This window comes from Malurus melanocephalus, unplaced genomic scaffold (genome assembly GCF_030028575.1).
Source record: "Malurus melanocephalus ecotype Western Australia unplaced genomic scaffold, MMel_1.1 scaffold_705, whole genome shotgun sequence".
Lineage (NCBI taxonomy): Eukaryota > Metazoa > Chordata > Aves > Passeriformes > Maluridae > Malurus > Malurus melanocephalus.
The window spans coordinates 98,216-121,157 of NW_026623937.1; the positions used below are offsets into that span (position 1 = coordinate 98,216).

At 36.1% G+C, this 22,942-nt stretch overlaps 1 protein-coding gene across 1 annotated transcript in view; it reads right to left on the minus strand.

The window, feature by feature from the left end:
- Nucleotides 1–22,942, minus strand: part of LOC130584421 (monocarboxylate transporter 2-like) — a 75,238-nt gene that overhangs the window by 19,712 nt on the left and 32,584 nt on the right. Inside the window, exon 2 of the mRNA XM_057384389.1 lies at nt 9,445–9,688. Within this exon, the coding sequence (XP_057240372.1) occupies nt 9,445–9,658 (214 nt within the window). The 5' untranslated portion in view covers nt 9,659–9,688. The remainder of the gene's footprint in view (nt 1–9,444; nt 9,689–22,942) is intronic.

The following is a 22,942-nucleotide window of genomic DNA, read 5'->3' on the forward strand; positions in this document are numbered from 1 at the left end:
ATTCTACAGTTTCTTACTGTAGTACAAGCCCAATTGCTGGACTGAGTTGCTCATTACTGTATATGCAGTCACCTAACACACTTCTCTGAGATGAGCTGCTGCATTCATTCTGTGTGGTGTAGTCCTGCACATAGACCCCATAGGACACAGAGGCTTGTGGGCATTTTTTGTTAGGCTTTTATTTGTTTATTTGTTTTTTCAAACAATTGTTTGGTTTTTTTTTTTGTTTGTTTTTTTTCTTTTCTGTACCATTCTATCACAATAGAAACCTGTTTAGCCAAAGTGATTGTTCATGCAAGGGGGCATGAGCCCCTTATAATCACCTCCAATGTTGACTTCTCTTCCCATGTGAGAATCATACAATTTCAGGTCACTACCTGGAAGTATTTTGTTACAGAATCTGTTGTTTCAATGAATAATCAGAATTCTCCTTACAGTCACAGTGCCTGGTTCTTGACTCCTCAGTGCACTTTGCAGCAATGGAACTGTATGTAATCCAATAAATTCAAATTGAAGTTAGAAGACTCATACCTCAGGTCAAACTGTGCTATGTCCTTATATTTTTTGTTTTCTATTTATGAAGCAGAGATAAGCTTACTAACACATAAGTCAAAATTTTTGTCATATCATTACTTCAATAAAGTGAATTCCACAGCCTTCACTAAAACACTGTAAATCTTCAAAGCTAGTATTCTATGTTTTATTTATATTTTATTTAGGTAAAATTATATGAATCATTTATGGATCATGTCTTTTTAAGGTGAATATAAAGAACAAAGATATTCTAATGAATGCCTCTGGGAGCATCAAGTAATTGAAGGTACACTGTCAAGAAACCCTGATGTTGCAAATATCTAAGGATGAACATATTTGCATAAACATATAAACATGTTTATATGTTGACTTTAGTTAAATGAAAAAAAAAAAATTAATTTAACTTTGAACTTTATGAGATCACTAAAGTATTTAAAATGGAGCATTTATTGCAGGATAAGCACAAATGCCCATGCTTGTAATGGACTTCCAGGCAGTTATTTTTGCTGTCTCTGATAAGAGTGTAACACCATCAGTGAAAATGTTCCTTCTCTCCAGCTTTTAACCCTTATGTTCCTTAATTAAATGTTTCATGGTAACAGGGAGTCTTGGTTTCTTATGGAATGAATAGTTTCTCTTAAGACAGTCTTTAAGTTAAATATCCAGAAGAAAAACCTCCAGCACTTGGTTTATTTAGTTGCTAGTCTGAAAATTGCAACTATTCTGATGAGGCAAGTAATAGATTCACACACTTCATTACATATACTTAAAGTTTAGCAATGCCACAATAAGGAGGGATTCATTGTGCCAGTTGGCTATATGCCAATAATTCAAACAATTTAGACCAGAATTGCTCTAGAAGCTTTTTTGAGTGAATTTTACTTCCAAGGACAAAAGATTACTACATCTTCTAGGGAAGGCCAAATAGGACATCTACTACCTACTCTTGTGCCAGTCTTACTTTGAAAGCTGTTGCAGAGTTCTTGGGAAGTCCTGCAAACCTGGTAGCAATATGTGTAGGACAGAGAAGCTCATCCTTGTAAAACAACTTAAAATTTCAGTCAAGTAAGTTCTGTTCCAGGAAGAGCAAAGGATTCCTCTATAGGAGAGTAAGGTTTTTATCATGACAAAATCGGTGCTGCCAGCTGATACTGATAAGAGAAGTGTTTGGGGATCTTGTTATGAAGAGACTGAACTGTATTTAACTTTTAAATTATTCACAGAACATAAGAAAATATAACAGATCCGTAGATTTCTATCAGCTTATAATCAGCTACAAAAGAATGTAAACCTGGCCAATTATTAGACAAACCAGTTATTCTCCCAGTTGTGTGTTTTCTTAGGTGGTTATGGAAGAAAGGGAATTATGGGTATTAGGAAAGTTATTGCAAGATAAGAGAAGATTTACAAGCTAAAAGGTAGGTACAAACTAAAATACCCAGTATTTTTAATAGTATCAAAATAAATACGACTGAATCAGTGTCAATGAAACTTGGAAGAATTATAACTCATGTAATATACAAGACTAAAGGAGAAAATCCAGCCTTAAACACAGCAACCTTGGGTGTGTATTTCGAAAAAGAATGTTCTTAGATTTCAAGGTCTCTAGGTAGCAAAATATAATATATTAGTATAGGGCAACAATCACGTAGAGTGGTGTCACCTTAGATTTGTGAAAAATAGACATTTGAGCTTTTCCTCTAGCTTTTTTTAGCACTCAAAAGACAAAGATTTCTTTAAAACACCGTTTATTTGATGTGTCTTGGACATTTAACTTCAGAAGGAATGGATTACAAATCCACATCTGTATTGACTGACAACAGAAGATGCCTAGCAACTGGATCAGATGTAGGTGCCTATGCTGAGGAAGACTAAACACATGAATCCTGCTCTTATTATCTCCAGCTACCATTGCTGAAAAGCTGTAAGCATACCACTGCTTTCTTAAAATTTTTCTAAAAGCTGAAGCTCTTAATGATAAGTGTTTCAAAGCATTACACATAGAAAACAGAGCTCACATTCCCCTCATCAGTGAAAATGTGCAGTGAGATGTGTTTGAACTATATGAGGAAACCAATGTCTTATTTCACAATACATTTTCTATTTTAATCACATTCTTTTCATTTGGATGTCTAGTCATAGCAGATATTCACCCAAACAAAAGTCAGGTAGAACTGCAATACAAACACTTGTTCGTTGACAATGAAAAAACAACCTAGCAAAAATTGTGGAAAAGAAAGCTAAGCTTTTCTTTGGCTTATGTGCACCAACAAAACATGTATTACCTACTAAAGCTGCATTTGTTTGTACTCTTTCAGATAACGAATCTTAACAGATTCATTAATGAAAAGGTTCTGATTATTCGATGAAAAGGTTCTGACTCCTCAAAACTCTTTTTTCATATGGTTTATACATTTAAATACATGCATCATGGTCTCTGTAAAAATCTTCAAAACCAGTTAATTAAAAGAAAGCTTAATAAAATCATAAAATACATTTTAAAACCACCTCATTTTCTGATTTCTGCTTTCCTCTGGCATCACCATAAATCTGTCACTAAGTCCCTGAAACGCTTACCTCTGTTAATGACTACAAAACTACATATCTTTATGAATCATGGTACATCTCAGCTGTTGCCATTTGATACTGGCTTAGAATATCTTCTAAACATATCAGTACAACTCTGTTTTCCTTGAACATACTCTCCAAAATAAACAAGGGCATAGTTCTTAGACATTCCAAAACAATGGACCAGTAAAATTCTATAATAAGTTCTTTGTAAAGTGCTGGGTTTATTATTTCATTTTGAAGTGCTGGGTGACTACAATGGTATACACAGACTTTTCCTTCCCCATAGTTCTCTGGTATCTGCTTAAATATCTCACGATTCCCAGTTGCTAGACCATTGTTTCATTACCTTTGAATTACCCTACACATATTACGAACACAACCATTGTATGATCCAGTGAAAAACTATATGGAACTGATCCAACCTTTGCAGGACACACAAAAAAAGCATTCTTTCGTCAAAGTTTTACAAGCTCAATGAACATATCAAAGGCTTCAGTTTGTCCCTTGATACCTTTCTTAAACAAACCCAAAGTTTTAGCCCTTTAGAAAATGATGCACGTTACTTATTATTGTTAGGCTTTGACCTACTACTTGCAACTAAATGAGAATCAAAAAAGAATCATCTTTGCAGATAAAAAACTGTCACTATTGATTATTTTACTTATAGAAATCCCTGTCTATAAAACCAAAGAAGATAAACACAAACGCAAAGTCTTACAAAGGAAAGGAGTGATTAATTAATGTTCATTATGTGATCCACCTTGCCTACTTGTATGTAAATGAGATCTCTTTTATTAAAAGGGTCAAGTAAACTAAATTTAAGTCACCACAAATATTTCTGTAGATTCATGGATTTGTTAAGGTTGAAAAAGACCTCTAAGATCATCGAATACAACCCTTAACACAGCACTGCCATGTTCACCACTAAACCATGTCCCCAGGTGATCATATCATATAATCCCCTATGGCTGGAATACCAAAAGAGGTTTGCAGAAGCCCAGTGGGAGCTCGGTTTCATGTAATGCCTTTCTAAAAACTAGTCAAAACTAACACAAGCAAAAATTAAAACGACAAAAAATCCCTATTTCTTTCAGTGGAAACATGTCCTTAACTTTGAGACTGGTTTCCTTAATGTATCTCAGTTGATCCCAGCAAAGCCTTTGTTTCATGAAAACTTGAAAAATAGGATCTCCAAAAGGCACTGAATATTTGACAATTAGATCTTATCCGTTAAACCAGCTGTCAAAAGTTGCAGAGTAACAAACCAGCTTGTTCCAATAGAGAATGACAAACTTGTTTAAAAAATCTGTAAAACTATCTGCGACAGATGTGTTTTGGTTTTTTTTTAATTTCATCTTTCTTTCCATGATCATTTAAAATAGTGTTTTCTAAACAACTAGGAAGGCCTCTGTACAAAACATCCATTGCTACTGCCGAACACTACCCTACAAGTTCCAGTTTTACTAAAATTCAAAGCTTTCCAAGAAATACAAGTACCTGGCTGTACTACCCTTCAGAGGCTTTAGCATTCAGGTCTTGTTGTGAACTGATCTAATGTATATTTATAGTATTTTTGCTACTCTCATCTCCATTTGCTAGTAAGATTCAAAACACTCTGTTCTTGTGAAACCTCATTATGACTACTTTTCCCTTATATATGAGTCTCAAATTAACTTGACATAGACGTTTTACATATATTTTAGGCTAAATATGAAGTATTCCCTTATGCCCATGAGGCACTCATGTAGTTGGTAAGTGTTGCTTTCAAGGACACTCTAAATGAGGCTATTAAAATTCAACACTTTGCATATTCTGATAGAGAATAACACTTGCCCCTGACAAAAAAAGGAGACAGGACAATTCAAGAAAGCTTCTCAATCTCCATATGGATGGCCACTGAATTCCTGGTGCCAGTATTTGTAAAACCAAAATTAGAAAAAGTTATCGGGGAGGAAGAAAAGTGTAGGAACCCAGGACCTGCCCAAAAGTAAAAATCCGTAACCATCTGTTGTTTGTGTTATATGGATTTCACAACTGTCATCTCCACTGTGCACGCCATTTCATCTTCACAGCAATATCACCAAAACACCCACTGAGATAAAATCACAAATATTTTGAACATACCATATGATACGTTCTTTTCCAAATTAATATTAGACAAAGTCAAAATGAGGACTTGTCTATAGGTTACTTATGTGCTCTCACAGGGGAAATCCTTTAAAGGTTTGCTACTGTTTGGAAATATGTAACTTCAAACTTGAATAACTTAAGCAACAGAGAAGAAAGAAGATACTGTATTTTTAAACTGTGTTTTGAAAAATTATAATGGCCACTCTAAACACTTATATACCCTCTTTCTTCAAAAGCAGTCTAAAGATACTTTTTGAATTATTTACTTAGTAATATTATCCAGAATTTAAATGAACCTTATATGCTTTCTGGACTTAAAGACTAGCACGACTGTCCCACATTTCACAGCTGTGTATGACTTGAAGGATTTATCAGCTCTCAAGCCAATCTTCATAACCCAAAGTTACACCCAAAAAGTTCTTTTTGAGAAAAATCAAACAAACAAAGAAAGAAAAACCCCAAACTGATATTGTCCTTGGAAAAATGACAGAAAAAAAGTTAAGGACCAGTGAGTAAACAAGTTGCTTTCTCCCTGAGGAAATCTAAAACTCAAGGTCAGATCTGTCTGAAATCACCAGACTTGTCACATGGCTTTCATAGCTGCCACTATGGCTCCTATCAAACCCACACTGAAAGCAATGAAAACATTTTTACCGGAAAGAGATTGAGCTTTGATAAGAAGCTCCCTAATCACCTTTGGCTGATAACGCTGCACAAAGTGAGAGGTGAAGTTTTGAAAAAGAGAAGAATGAACTATGAAAACCTGAGGTCAAATGTATTTGATCTTTTTCTTGAATTCCTTAATGTCTCTGTGTGTTGGAGCAGAAATGACTCTGTAAGTATATGGATACATATATAGTTTAGATATGGAAGAATACATATATGCAAATGTGTTTTATATACGTATCTGTTCATACACACACAGAAACACAGATTGTGCTGTCAGGATAACTCAGCCAATTCCATTCTATCCCTGCTTCTGTCCTGCAGTAACAAAAGTCTGGTGGTCTCAATCTCAGTCCCTTGGGTGTAGGAATCCATCACAAAACCATCACCCTTAATTTAATGCAATTGACAGTCTCTGCTCAAGAGAGGCACAAGAAGGAGTTACCATGGAGACTGAACTACTGCTCTTCTCCAGAGGATGCTTTTATCAAGCATGGCCTGAACAGTAGAGGCTGTGAAATACTTGTAACCTTAATCACATCACTGGATCTTGCTTTTTGGGATGCCTTTTTAGCAAACTCTAACAAACAATAAAGGTTCAGGAGTGGGGGAAGAAGGAAGGGAGAGCTTAAGAAAACAAACAAACCAACCCCCCCAAAACACAACAACAAAAAAAAAAAAACCCAGTAAGAAACTGCATATTGTGGCAGATTGAGAGAGAAAAGGAGTTTCGTATTGATTTGATTTATCAGATTTCTCACCTCTGCCTGGTGCTTTCCTAACAGGGTGAATGCTGTGCTTGACCTATTTGCTGGAATTAACCAGGACTGCAGGAGACCATATGGATTGCCAGATGGTCTGCTATAATTTAATGCCATTTATTCTAAGTATGAAGTAAGTGATAAATATAATTAACATTCTTTTAGCTCCTTACTGGAGCTTTTTCTCCGGCACTGAAAGGTAAGTTAATACCTTGTTGCTGCAACACAGATGCCAGCTAATTACTGCAAGAGGCTGCAGCATCCAAAGCAAAAAGTGTCTGCACAGATTCTAAGTTATTCACTGACCCCACTGTGATGATTAATAGGTTGAATGCTAAGCTGTAATGAGGATGACAGATCTTAGATGTTTTCAGGTTACCTTAATTAGTAGTATGATGAACAGTGTTCATTGCAGATATATGTATCACACTTCATAGTAAATAATACACCTTGTACTCGTGGCCTGAACGTGTATTTCACATTAAAGCATATTAAATGTGAAAGAAGAATCAAACCTCCTTCAGACAGTAAAAACAATGAAGTGATTTCCTTCACAAATGTTTTTCCGGATTGCTATTTCATAGTTTGCCAGTGATTGTCTAAATGGCCCATTTTTTAGGAAGTGGTCCTAGAGAAGCTATGGCTTCAAAGAGTGTTTATATCAGGCAGGGTCGTCATTCTCAGCATTTTAAAACCACAAGTCTGTAACAAGATATCAAAACAACTTCGCCTCCTGTTCCTGTGCTGATAATCTTCATAGTAAATGGGGTAGGTATCATAAGAATGAATAGAAAACCATTTTGTAGTTTTTTATGTCCATACATAAGTGAAGATAATAGCTGGTAATCAGAACAGCCAAAGAAGTATTAGGGAAAAGGCAAAAATGCTGAATCTTTTACATTTTATATGAAAAGTTGTGCACATTGAACCTTGCAGATAAAAATGATCACAGCTAAATGTCCTGAGATTTGCATCTGTACTGTTAATAAAACTTGGGTGAACTTTGAGCTGGCAGAAATGACATAAATTAAATGTCATTTAATAGAACATAACAGAACAGCACCTGCACTATACAGCATACCTGCTTTACACTGTTAAAGGAGCCCAGGTCAGCAAGTCATAGCACATGGAAAGCAGAAAAAAAATCCAGCTTTTCAACACCTGTGCTCTTCCCGTGCTCCAGATGGATTGAGCACTGATTCAGAGACCTTCACAATTACTCAGGTACACTCCACAGTGCTGATGCACCCAAATGTGATGAGCTACACCCTCTTTTACTCCACTACTGATTGCAACAACTTATTTCTTCACCTGGTGAATTTTGGTGAATCAGTTGAAAATGTCATTGGTCCTTTCTATTTCTCTACCAGCACACGAATAACTTATGATTTTCCATTAGTATATGAATAAAAATAGTATCAAAATATCTGAACAGCATGCTTCTGTTGATATTGATACCATTTGTCAAGATGTCTTCATAAGGTCTTTGTGACTACCAGAATTGGAAAAAAGATCCATTCTTCCATGCCATCAATTGAAAAATATTTACCTGAGGTGCTAAATCTAATGCTATGTTGGCTCCAGCTTCATTATTACACTCAGAGGGGAAAAAGAGAGAGCAATCCAGGTAGCCTGATCCTCTTTGTTGGCATGCTGCTCACTTCCCTGACTGGTAAATAAGCTAGGGCCACTCATATGTCAAAACTTAGGTAGGCTGAAATAAGAGAAAAAAAATTACTAGGCTGAAAATGAGACTTCAAGCATCCTTCAAGAGATTATTTGTTGGACCTGACAACACTGTACTGAACTGTTACACAGACAGTGCTTCTGAAAAATACTGGTGATGCTCTTCAGTGGTTAAAGAGTTTCAGTATCAGTATGCTATCGGCACGAAGTTTTCAGTCTCTCTGTATAAGTCTCTTTTACACACATGTACATACACATAAACATGCATGTTTATAAATGTATGCATTTAATTGCTCCATCAGTGCAAATAGTCAGATGTTCCAGGTGGTTACTCATAACATTAAAAGAAGTAACCAGATCTGTTACCTGAATTAAAGTAATTCACATCTCTGGACTGCCTGAATTAGTGTTTTACCTAAGCAGCAGCTAGTTCTCACCAATACTTAAAAAAGAAAATAATTTTGAATAAATGAAGAAACTAAGCAGAATTTAACAAGTTACTCTTTGGGGCTGATAGACACAAAGCCTGTCAAAGCAGATTTGACTCTTAGTTCTTAAACATAGCTTTATACTTTAAATCTTTTTTCATCTGTCTTATTCTTTACTTGCTTGCTTATAAAAAAAAAGTTATCAGAAAATTTAAGTTCACGGTTCAGTCCCAAGAATAAGATTGTCTGCACCTTAGCTCTCATACAGATGGCGTGTTTGAAACATCGCTCTTGGCCTAAATGAAAAGTAGGATTTTAGGACAAATAAGGACAAAATGCAAACCCCTTGTTGACAGAGGAATACCTGTGTCTGACTAATGAACCTGCATTTCCATAATAACTTTCTATGATTAAGCTTCATCATTGGATCTACTGAGAGATCTCACCAAGGCAGTGGAAACTAACCAAATTTACCCTAGACCCAGAAGAAATTACTTGGGCATTGAATTGTTGGAATATTATACTCTCAGAAATGGAATTTAGGAAAGATTGCAAAATAGAATTAGGCCAAGGAACAAAGAAAAGGCTTTAAGGGGGGAAAATGCATCAGGACCACATGAAAAAACCCAAACAAACAATGTTATTTACTAATTTCATTAATGTCTTACCTCCTGCATACATGACAGCCAACATTATCGATGATATCCAAGCTATCTCACTATATGATGTGTGGAAGATCTCTTGTATTTCTTTGAAGAATACTGTTATAGCTTTGGGGAATGCATAGGAAAATCCAATGGAGATAAAAGCCCCAAAGACCACAACCCAGCCCCAGCCTCCATCAGGAGGTGGGTAATCTGGTGCTCCCGCTGCAGGTGGCATGTTTCAGTCTCTGTCTCTTCTCCAACTAGACTGGAAAAGAAGAAAATAAACAGGATGTAAAAAATTTTTCCCTTTTTTCTGTATTGAACTACAGTATTCAATAGTCATCTGCAGGAATGATAAAGAATCCTCAGAGCAAAGACCAACATCCAGCTTTCATGGGACCACAGAACAAGAGTAGCTATTTTCAGAAACAAAAGCTGTTCTGCAAAAAAACTTGTGGCAAGAATATTTCCAATAGCCTAATCAATATGTGGCAAGTGTTTCAAATCACTGATCTCAGTCACTGAAGTTCTATTTGTAATTAGTCACTTATTGCAAAGTGACTAGCTGGTGTGGGTTGATTTATGTAGCTCTACCATCTACACTGTGGAGAAGAAACAATGACAAAAAAGTTACACCCAAATTATAACTAAATGCCCTTGTGTTAGTGAGATTTATTGGTACAGCAGCAAAATCATCAACAACAATAGAGAGGAGCAAATTGAGAACATCTGAAAAGCAGGTTCTAAGCAGATTTAAAATTCCCCCTGTATGCATCAAACAAGTACACAATATTAAAATTCCATATTGTGCTCTCAAAATTTTCATCTTCATATTTTTTGATGTTGTTATTACTTGCAGGAACAAGGTGGCGCTTAATGGTGCTAGTTTTGCTGTTTCCACATGTCAGAAGACACCAGTAAGCCTTTCACTAATAAACCTCACAAGTTTTCCACATCTTCTCTAATTTAGAATTGACTTGTAAGAGCTGCCACCAGAATGATACCTTACCAGAGGTTCTGAGAGCTGTAGCCAATGCATTCAGGCAGCTCAAGAAATCATAGAAATCCACCGAAAACTGCTAAGGCCTTGAAATAAATGTCACACTGTTAATATCATCTTCACATCTAAAACCATAAGTTTTCTACATTCTACATTACCTTTTAAGAAAATACATAGTAGTGAAAATCCATTTTTTTATTTCTGAGGGTTTTTTCCACTACAATAAGTCCTTTTATTATTAAACACCAAACTGGAGTCCACTGTGGTTTTTTCTGTGTAATCCAGCCTACAAAACAGTATGAACTACAAATTCTTCTTTCCTCGCTGTTTCTTTCTTGGGCATTTAGGCAACTTATTACTCTTGATTGGTCTCCTGCTATACTAATACTGAAAACTGTGGCTGATAACAGTGAATAGGTTGTTTATATTCTCACGATTACCAGCAAGTTTCTACATGATTTCTTCTGTGCCACTTACAGCATATTCCGATTTCTCGCAGTAAACTGCATTAGCAGTGGGAGTGAGATGATTACCTTAACAAAAACTGAAAGAAACAACTGTGTCAGCTTATACTAATCTCTTGGGATAGTGCCTGAAGTACTTTCAGGGCAAATGCCATGTAGCACTGCATTCAATATATGCCACAAAACAAGCAAAATGTTGTTTTTAGGATTGCCTATCACTAGGCTAGCCCTGTGAAAGAAACCCACTGTACATCTGATTCTCCACATCACTGAAGCGGACTATAGACATCAGATACAATCTAATGTAGCTGGTACACCTCTGGAGGAAGATAAATCAATGACTAAAACATCTGGCTTTTAGGAAAAAAATTTAGAAGCCCAGGTAGTTTGGCTTTTGTACCATAAAGCAGATTTCCTGCTGGCAGCAATGGGTATATATTGCTCTGTATATAAATCTTTTTATACACATGTCCAGAAAGAACCTCTGGTATGTACTTTGTTTCTGTTTATCCTAGTCTCAGTTTAATATTAGTTCACTGACAAAATTCAGAGAGGAAAAACCTGGACCTGCCAGTAGAGCAGCCTGGACAAACAGAAACAATTCTGCTTGCTGATACTTAACTTTGTCAAGCCCATTCAATATCACTTTGTTTTTGCAAATCAGGGCCTGTTAGAAGGAAGAGTATCTCGGAAAACCCACTATCATTTAGAGCACAAATAAAGATGATCCATTACACGTTCAAGAGAACAAAACTTCAAATTTGCATAAAAAGCAGAATTTTGTTTCTGTGAGTTAAGTGGGAGTAAACAAGAGTTTGCTATCTATCCCAGAAAGCTGTTGTTCTGCTCATCTGAGAAAACTTCCGGTTGTTTCATGAAAAAAGGTTAACTATTGTTTTCTTACACTTCAAAGGCTTGAGCATATTTGTTTTCATATTTAATATTCACATGACAACACTTCTATCGCTATTATAAATTTTTCTAATGGCAAAACACATCAACACATTGCTCTTCAGAAAAAATGGAAGGGGTTTATCAATTTACTCAGGAAGCACTCCTTTTCCTAAAAAAAATTCAAAAGCACTTTGAAAAATCACAGCCACCACATTAGTCAAAAGAATGTTGATGGTTCCTGAATGTCACTAATGAACGCTTTGGAGAGATCCTGTTAAATCCACTCCTTCAGGGTAGAAGAACAGGCTCTGACAGTTCAGTGGCTTCCTCCCTTCAAAAGCTTCACCGTAAATTAAGAGAGCATTACGGACACAAGCAAAGGGGCACTGTCTGCTCCTGTGCCTGAGCCTAGAGCCAAATGGGTGCAAAGGCCACTGCATGGCCCTGTCTGCCAGCCTACACTGGGCATTAGGCTGCCACCAAGAAGAGCCTGGATCATTGTATCTCACACCTCCTGTTTATCCCACAACATAGAGCTAATAATAGCTTCTCTGCTATTCCTTTATGATTGTCATGGCCAATGTTAGCTGCAGTTAATAAAAGGTGAAGGGAAAAAAAATAATTAATAAATGTTTGCACCAACATGAAAGTAAGAATTCGTTTTCTCACAAACATTAAATCCAACATCTCAAACATTCCACACATGCTCGGGAGCTAAAGCAGTATTCTCCTGTAAAATCTGCACTTAAAATCCCTGTAACTGAATCTCTCCTAAAGAAGTCTAACCCATTAGTATACCCAGCTCTAACCTAAGCCTAACTAGTAAGATTTGGGTAGTATAGGTAAGTATTAAAACAAGTGCAAAATCCATTAGCAACCAAAAGACCCTCAGAACTTTACATGAGTGGATACAAATGTTGATAAAGGAAGAAGCAAACAAAATGAAGGAATGAAGCAGTGATAAACAAAATGCTTTTTCAGAACCCTTAGAGGTTATTATGGGCTGTAAAGAATAAAAAGAAATATGCTAAAAATCATAAAAACAATTATATGTGATGATGTTCATGGGAAGCATACAGAACCAGACCAAAAGAAGAAAAAAAGAAGCAGCACTTGAACAAATCAAGGTCACCACCAGTGTTTTCAGTCAGTCATATGAATACCATCATGTGCTCAAACCTAACAAGAGAGCACTGCTTGTACCTATGCCTTTATAGGCAAGCAGTGGGCGAGGAACACTGCCTGCCCTCTCCCAGGGAAGCAGCAGGGGAATAGTGACTGGAGTGTGCCCTGAGTAAAGCCATCAATCTCACTTCTCCCTGTCAAATACACAGAGACTGCTCAGCCTTTACATAGCCCTAGTCAGATGTGCACAAGGATTTTCTCCTAAGCTCCTTCTAGTTGTCCTGTATAAATCCCATTTATGCAAGCAGTGAACAAGAACGCAGCTTACTGTAATAAGAACTGCATGTGTCTACTAACAAATAATAGGGGAGAAACAAGATTAGGGCACTTATAAAAACATCGGACATGCAATATGCAGTTTTCAGCACATTTGAACTTAATTAGGCCTATGAGAACTAGCGAAGGAAAGAGAGAAAGAGAAAAGGAGGGAAGGAGGAAGGGAGGGAGAAAGGAAAGAAGTGAAAGGAAAGAAAAAAGTGAAAAAGAAAAATGGAAAAAAGCAGCAGGAAAGCAACAAGGTCAAACTAAGAGCAAATACCAAAAACAAATAACATATCTTGATATCACGCATTGTAGACTTCAGTCAGTTATAATCAAGCTGTTCAAACTGCTCATGTACCTACCATTGCTTCATTAATATTCTGCAGTTGCCAGCTGCCAGAACCAGCTATCAATACAACAGCTTGTCAAAGACCCTTCTGAGAAGGGCTTATATTGTTCTCTTGTTTACTAAGACTCTTATTTTACTGAGACTTTTAGTTTTGTTTTTCTGTAACATTAGAGTAACTAATTGCTTTCCTGCTTGCATTTTGTCTACCTTGTCCTCTATGTGCCCCATCACCACTTGACTCAGCAGCCATTTGTCCCAGAGTAAAAGAACTGGCATGTGAAAAATCTGTCCCCAGTTGCTGTAGGATGGTAAGAATACTTGGAATTTGTGTACTGCACTCCAGTTCCACACAGTTAGCCAAGAACTGCAAAAAGCTTTACAGACTTAAAATCAGCCTTACAACATCCTTACAAGGTGACTGAGAAATATCACCCACTTTTAGATGGGGGAAACAAACGTGATAACAAAATAAGTAAGCTAAGTCTTGCCCCAGATCAGTGTCAGAGCTGAAATATGGACTAATGTCACAATAAGATGTGAGTTATCACTGAGATATTCAAGTACATGTTTATTTTAGAATCTCATTAATTAGAAAATGATTATTTGTACTGCTTAATACTAGTTAGGAGCTCAGGTGGGGTACAATGTTTGTTTTATAGGTTTGAACAGTCTGCTGCTCCAACTTACCTATAACACGTTAATTACACTGCTGTATTTGAAATAAGTGACTTTGTAGTAGCACTAGAAAATGATGAGTTTTATAAGAATTATACTCTTAAAAAAGATCCTTGCTCAAATGCTGCAAGTTTTTAAACTTTCATTAACTCCTCTTTAATGAGTTCTAAACAGGATGGCAGAATAGCAGGTACCAACTCATCAAATGGTATTGCCTCACCAAGTTCTGCAAGCTGTTGTCACCATCTTGGGAACAACTTTCAGCCTTTGAAGAAAACCATATCGTGTTAGTTTTGTGAAAAGGTTTGGCTCCCACTTGCGATTTTTTTCTCTGGAGAAAGGGAAGGTGTGCAAAGCCTCTTGACTGTAAGGTATCAAGAGAGTGTGTTCTCTGCTTTTAGCTCTAACTACTCAGATCTGGAAGCAAAGTGGGTCCTGATGAGTTCTGGTACTTAGCCTCAAAGAACTGGCTAATTGTCCTGAAAGGGGAAAATAGTCTCCATTTCGTCTATATTCAGAGACTGAGGGGTATGTGATAAATAAAACCCAGATAGATGAAAGATGCACTCAGAGTCTGACTTCATTGCTGTTTTCCCACAAGGATCTAATCTTCAGGACAAATGCACCCCGTGAGAGACCAAAATTACTAAAAATGTGCCCAGGCCAGACAGTGCTTTAGAAATATATTGGTTTTGTGAAATTTCTCCAACAGGCTTGAATCTAAGGGTCATGTCTGTAAATGCTTTCCAGACTTCTATGTGACAATAAAAAAAACTTACATATGGGATATTATATTAAATTGTATTTATGGGGCTTATATTAGGATTTGATACACTTCCTAAAAGTCTAGCAAAAATAATCCCCAAATCACCATCCTTACTTAAAGCCTATTTCACTTCATTCCTTAATAGCACAATATCCAACAATATAAAAAATATTCTTACAAGCATTTTAAGCCTAAAGCTGTAGCTTATTGTGAAAAAAAAACCTTTTTTTTTCTTGAAGAGCAGATAAATAAACTAGCTCTGAATATTTGCATCTATGAAACAAATATGGAGTTATTTACAGCTAAGGATCAGTATTGTAGTGTATTTTGTCATCCCACCCCACTGAAGGACTAGCAAAAACAAGTGTTTGAAGACAGGGTAGGAAAGTAAGAAACTCTCACATATCCAAGGCAGATATATTCCTATCCTTGTTCCAACTGTCTAGGAGGTTGGCAGAGGCAGGCTCCATGGAGGGAAGCAGAATAAAAGGGAATGGCTCATAAAATAAAACGTGAGATGAAATGAACAATCCCCATAACTTTCTTCCTTTTTAAGGTCTAGCATTTTAATGGACTGATTCTTAGTAACAGCATCAACTGGGCAGATAACTGGATGCTAAAGCAAAAACTGTACGCTGAGCTAAACAAAGATGATTACAGATGTGAGCTCCTGATAGCTGTGGGAATATTCACAGAATCACAGAATATGCTGAGTTGGAAGGGATCCCCAAGGATCATTGAGTCCAACTCTTACCCTCATACAGGACACCCCAAGAGTCACAACATGTGCCTGAGAATAATGTACAAAAGCTTCTTGAACACTTTAGGGCTTGGTACTGTGACCACTTCCCTGGGGAGCCTGTTCCAGTACCCAACCACCCTCTGGGTGAAGGACCTTTTTCTAACATCCTTTTTCTTACAGCTATACAATTCAAATCCTAAACTTCCCCTGACACAACTTCAGGCCATTCCCTCGAGTCCTGTCACTGGTCACCACATAGAAGAGATCAGTGTCTGTCCCTCCTCTTCCTCTCATGAGGAAGTTGTACCTGCAGTGAAGTCTCCCCTCCCTCAGTCTCCTCCAGGCTGAACAGAAAAAGAGACCTCAGCAGCTCCTCACAGCTTCCCCTCAAGGCCCTTCACCATCCTCATTACCCTCCTCTGGACACTCTGTAACAGTTTAATGTCTTTCTTATAATGTGTTGACCAAAACGGCACACACTATTCAAGCAGAGGCTGCACTAGTGCAGACTATATTTGAAGGTCTAATTCACTTTTACCAAGTAAACTGAAATAAAGGCACATCATGTAATTCCTTTCTTCCTCTTAGAGGACTCAAAATAGGATTACTGACACAGAAATGAGTCCTGTAAGATACTGCCCTACAAAAAAAGCAAAAACATATAAATTACACTGCTAGTGTAATTAAAATTACATTTGCACTAAGGCCAAAAGCTATTACCAAGTCAGTAGCTAAACTGAGGTTTTTACAGTACTGGAACCTCATCTGAGAAAATTATATTCTAAATACACTGGAATTCTTGAAATCATTGAAATCAGATTTAGAGCATTGCCGAGTCAGTAGCAAGATGACTACCATAATCTGTCAAAAAAAATATTACTGCAGCATTTACAATTAATTTGATTTTTGTTGATGGTTTGGTTTGGTTCTTTAGTTAGTAATTTTTTTTTTAAATTTTAAATTTCCTATGTCATGCTGCCACATTCTCCTGGGAAACCACTATCTGTATTCACAGACACAGTCATGAGTTGGACTTCCATTCATCATGTCTTCTGTTATTACCTTTTTTTCATTGATTTTAAGGGAAACCTATATGACTGGCTTGTTTTGGATGACTAAATACCTACATGACTAGAGTTAAGTGAAGCGCATTCCAACCAAAATGATTGCAATTCTGTTTTAATTACTTTGAAAAGACAGTCAATAGGATATCTAACGTAAAGAGGTTGGCACTCCACTCAAATTGAAGTGCACTGAAATGAATTGTTGATGGCTAAATTGAAAATGCCAGTGATCCAGTCTGAAGAATTAATCAGTTCTAATAATAAGTTGATTAAAGTTGATGAAAAAATCTGCAGACCTGAAAAAATTAAACCACCAAACCAATCAACCTTTCAAAAACACCCAAACCAAAACTTTGTTCTGCCATTAAACGACTAGTTTTAATAAGCTCAACTAAACCCTTTATAAGTCAAAGTCTTAGCTCCCCTGCACTGCAGGGTGTATTGATACACAGCAAGAGTATTGATAAACTTATTAATTGATTTCTAACCACTTGCACCACCTCTTAAATTCTAGCACTACCCCTGATATTTAAATGCTTGGTATTTTAAGTCTTGTTGGACCAATATTGGTCGAATTTTGGTAATATTAGCCTTTCAACTACATCAGCATATACATCTTCTTTACAACTCCCACTGAATAACTGTTTTAAAAAGAAGACTTCCCAGAATAACAGAAGTCATGTAAATTTGGAGCTGTATGCTTGAAATATATTTTGAAATGTTCTGAATTTTGGAAATGGAAAGTTATATATTCATGCATTTGTAATCTTTTATAAACAGAAGAAATAAGGTTTCAAGTCAGTGTTAATGGAGTTGTCTGCACATGTGTTGCACTTTGCTTGAAAAATAAATTGCATAATCTTTCCAAAGAAGCAGATTTTCCATTATCAATAACAGATATTAATTTTAATACCATTCTCTCAATACTAAGCTGCAGGAAAAAAATGTCAATTATGGGAAAAGCTAGTCTATTCCTAAGCTGGACCATTAGTTAATATTTTCAAAATCTAAATTGGTATCTTTTTACATAAACATGTAATTTGGAAATGGCAATATTCAATACATTTATTGTTAAAGATAATATTCACATTCATCTATGAGCTGAGTATTTGACATTAGGAAAATGCCATAGATTCCAATTGAAATTCTGCTGACATTAATTTCTATAAACTTCATCAAAGTTACTCTGGGTTCTTGTGATGAGAATCCAACCCTTGGCTGTCTTCTCTGCTCCCATATTACGACCCAGTGTTTTTGCATAGGTCCTACCACTTGTCTAAATCCTGGCCTAAAAGAATCATCTCACACATACTGGGAAAGTATTTTTCTTCTATTCTCGTGCAACACATGACTCCCATGGGTGGAAATACTTACTAATGCTTAAGTCTCAGTGACAACCACTTAGATTATGTAATAGGAAGTAAACTGATCCGGATTCTGTTCCTAAGAGCATATGATGGAGAATATATAACAGGCCAAGGCTGGAAAACCACTATAGACAGCAAAAGTTTATACAGGGTTCACATTTCATTTAATCCTGCCAGTATGGATATTGTTACTTGTTTAAGAAATTTTTCTCTAATATTAATAAAATGGAAAAACTTAGGAATGCTTCTGATGACAGAATCCTTTGGAAGTGTGAACCGGGAAAGCTAATGAATTATAAATCATCTCTTGGCAAAGCTAAAGTTATCCTATATACTTTATAGAAAAACAAACAAATAAGGCAAAAAGCAAAAGGGCAAAACAACCAAAATTTAAAATGAGAAAAGTATCTTTTAAAAGAAATTACTTGGGGATCACTGCATGTCAAAAAAACCAGGAAAGTTTCTGCAATTCTGGGTATTCAGTCTAAAAACCTCCCCAGGACTTAGGTCTTAAGTGAGAAGCTGTTCAGTTAATGTAGATTTTAAAAGTTGTGTGAGAGTAGAGGAAGTAAGCCATCTCTTTGTATGGAATGTAACTAAAAACATACAGATAACTGAAACTGAAAAATCCAATTGATTCAGCTGTGCCTGTAAAGGCTTGGTGTGTGAGCTCTTTCTGCCAATGAAAGTTAAAATGTGAGCCCCTGATTTCAAACACAATATAGCCAAGAAGCAAATGAATCCAAAAATTCTTCTGGGATTGCTAAAACATATTAGGTTAGCAGAAAGAAAAAAAGAGAGAAAAAGAAAGACAGAGAGGAAGAGAGAAAGAGAGAGAGAAAGAAAGAGAGGAAGAGAGAAAGAGAGCGAGAGAAAGAGAAAAAGAGAGAAAGAGAGAATAAGGGAAAGAAAGAGAGAAATAAAAGAAAGAAAGAAAGAAAGAAAGAAAGAAAGAAAGAAAGAAAGAAAGAAAGAAAGAAAGAAAGAAAGAAAGAAAGAAAGAAAGAAAGAAAGAANAAAGAAAGAAAGAAAGAAAGAAAGAAAGAAAGAAAGAAAGAAAGAAAGAAAGAAAGAAAGAAAGAAAGAAAGAAAGAAAGAAAGAAAGAAAGAAAAAGAAAGAGAAAGAAAAGATTCTTCACACTCAATAGAATTTAGCAGAGATGAAATTTTTAAATGCATTTATAAAATAGCATTTTTAGAACTAAATCAATGTGACTTTGCAAAACAGAGTGGAAAAATTATGTCAAAGTTTTTCTCACAGACATGTCTAACTGAAAGTTCTTTCAAGCCAGAGACACTAATTTTCATTAATTTTCAGAGCCGTGGCTCTGAAAAACCAAAGCGTTACAGCAAAGTATGGTCCCCTCTCCTGACAAATAGGTAATCATGCAGGTCTATTAACAGTGCTCATGGCCACCAGGGGCCATCCCTGAAGATGCACTTGCCATTTTGGCATCGATTTACACAGGACGTGTAAGGGACACAAAGACAGTTGCCATCTCTTGATGACTAAACACAGCCAGCAGGAACAGAAGAGCTGTGTTAGCTCAGCATCCCATTGAGGCAGCCCTGCTCTGTTTGAGTATCATGGCATGGTGCTACATAAAATACGTACACATATGATGTTTATTTGTCCAGTCTGGGACATGATGATAAAAAAATTCATTTGAAGTATGTACCAAAACTAATATAATTTAGGCAATGGCAGTGCTCTAGCATAAACAAATATAGGGAAGAAAGAAGTTATGATTGTATTTGATTTCCATGGGAAGGAAGAGGATGTTTAATTACAAACTTACTATGTACTTGGTCCAAGTGTTAAATGAGATGACCTGCTGATATATATACAAAACAACTTTAAAGACCAAGATAGTTTAATCAAATTCTGACACGTACTCCTCCACCTATTGTAAGAAACAGAACATGGGGAGATCAAAAAACCTCTATTGATTATTACAGAGGACACTTTTTTCTAAGACAGAAAGTACACGACACCCAAAGAGTACAACACACTGCTGTACCTCCTAGAGAATCATTCTACAATGCTACATCAAAAACAACCTTCTACCGCTTCTCAACAAACTTTAGAATTTTTCAAGGAGTTTATGTAAATCATATTATTTATATAATGTATTTTGACCCAAACTTATGAGCTATCTCAGCCTAGTACTCAAGGGCTCCTTTCAAACATTAAGAGAAGAAGAACTCTTTTTCTTACTATGACTATCCAAAAAGGCCCCTGTTTGGATTGCAGACCCAAAAGCTGAAACCATGAAGTGCAACAGCCTGTTAGTTATAGTATATGAAATTACTAATGCATTAGCAATGTTTTAGGTGGCAAATTTCTCATTTTGTTTGACAGAGAATATGGAGTAGCATTGTTCCATTGTTCAAAAGCTACCTGGTAAATCCACTACAAAATTCATTGTTGTTGATTTATGCTGGATTCTTAACTGTGAAACATCTCCCATGTATCCAAGTGCTTTGCTCTACATAACCTTTCTTTGCCAAAGCCTTACCTACATACCACAAGTATCAGTTTCATATTTTTGTATCAACAAAAAAAGCTTTACACTTCACATTATTTTTCTGCAAACATAACACTCCGTATTCCCTATTGAGAATCTTACAGCTATACAATTCAAATCCTCAAAATTTTACTATAATACCTACACAGAAACAGTAGTACATTTTACAAAAATATATAGCAAATGAGACAAGAAATATTAAGATCTCTGTGGCATTTGCATCCTTCCAATTAGCAAAAGGGCACAGGAAAATATTCACAGAAGAGACTAATTAAATAATATTTACCTGGTAGTTTAATAAATCAAGAGCAAGCCATATACAGTGTAGGGCAACGAGCACACCAATCCTAAGAAATGAGTCTATTGCCTGCTTCAGGACAGAAGTTCAATCAGTTCAGAGGCAAAACACCCAGTTGTGTTTTTCCTTTAAAAAGCAGATATATACACACATTTGGTTGTTCCTATGAGTTCTACCAAAGGCCAGTGTACTCATAAGAGTTCAGCCTAACTTCTTATAACCAAAATTGTTTGCAACACGTCAAAACATGTGCAGAACTCTCCATGTATCTATTTGTCTTTAACAAGACAAAGAAGTGGTAGTCRTGTTGTGTAAATCTGAAGGTTTTTCCTTGAAAAAGAAATACAGTGCTGGGATTCAGAGCCTAAGCATTATAGGCCCCTGAAGATCACTTTCAGCCTTCAAGAGAGTAATATTCTTCCTTACGTACAAAACACTGAACTCTGGAGTTTATGTGTTTTTTCTAAAGCCTTCAGAGACACCTCTTTTACTTATTTCCACTGAAATCTTAACTGATTATCTACCAATGCACAGGTATGCACAGACTATTCATACGCTTCCTATACACAAACTTTCACACACAGCCAAACTGAATCCAAAGTAAATGGATGTGAACTCCAAATCTGTATTTCTAGTTTTATTCAGCTAGATCCTTTCTGAGTCAATAGCTGCAGATGAAACAATCACCACCTCCTGGTGTGACTGGGTTTAACTACAATTTTGTTTCTTCGCAGATTCTTCTCCCAACACACTGTTCAATATTTCTCTTACCTCTCAAAATATTACTAGATACACTGTGAGGTTTTCCTGAGGGGAAGTTATTCTTGTTGTAATCTGTTTCAACCACAAAATCTGTGTTCTGTTCAATCTTAGCATTATTATTCCATTTTCATGATATTTTGCAATTTGAACATTAAACATGAAATTTGGGTTTGTTGTTTTGCTTTTCTTCCCTTGAAGTTAAGTACTATGAGATTCATCAGTCAACAAAATGGTTGTACAAAAAAAGAAACATTGGGTAAAACAAACTCTTCCCTAATGAGCTCCAAGTAAATGTATATGGCTTTTATGTGTAGAAAAAGCATGGATTGTTTGTTTTCTTTTTCCCTAACAAAACTTACTGATTCAAAACCTATGTCTGCAAAACACCACATGCTTTTTTTTTTTTTTTTTTTTTTTTGCAACCTTTACATGATGAAAGAAGCACAGGATGGAAAAACATACCTAAGTTGGGGTTTTGTGCCTGTGCATCTCAGGAAATGGTACCAGGTATGTAGTTTATAGTATCTACAGAACAAAATTTCAGCGCACAGAATTCTTCATTTGGCCTTGTAGGAAAAAGTGTGATTGGCCCCTGTATAATAAAGCTGATTGTGAAAAGATGTAGCACTTATAAATCTTGAATTTTTAGGAAGTGCAAAAGGACAGTAACAGAATATACCTGTTCAGATTTCCAGAACAAGCATCAGAGAGCAAAAAGATGAAGTAAAGAGAGTTGCTTTTATCTTCAAAATGTGAGTAAAGCTGTAACTCCTCTGCAAAATAAAACAGGACTTTGAGGTGCAGTGCATGAGAAGTTATGTAGCTCTAGATATTTATGAGTCTTTCAATTAGCATTAGCTCCTATGTGCTCTGCATAAGACACAAACCTGCTTTGTAGGGTTAGCTGTATTCTTGCATACATTTCCAACACATATACATAACAAAAATAGCTATTATTACTTGCCATGATAGCTGAGCATACTTTAAAAGGTAAATTAACACAAAGTATTGTTTCATGTCCATCAATCAAAAGAAGATCATAATCTTTTTCTGGCACCATCCCTAAATAAGACTGTTTTTTCCTATGCAGTTCATAGATTTTTTTTACAACTATTAAAAAGAAAAAATTGAAATCAAAAGATGATATACAAATTCTGAATGTAA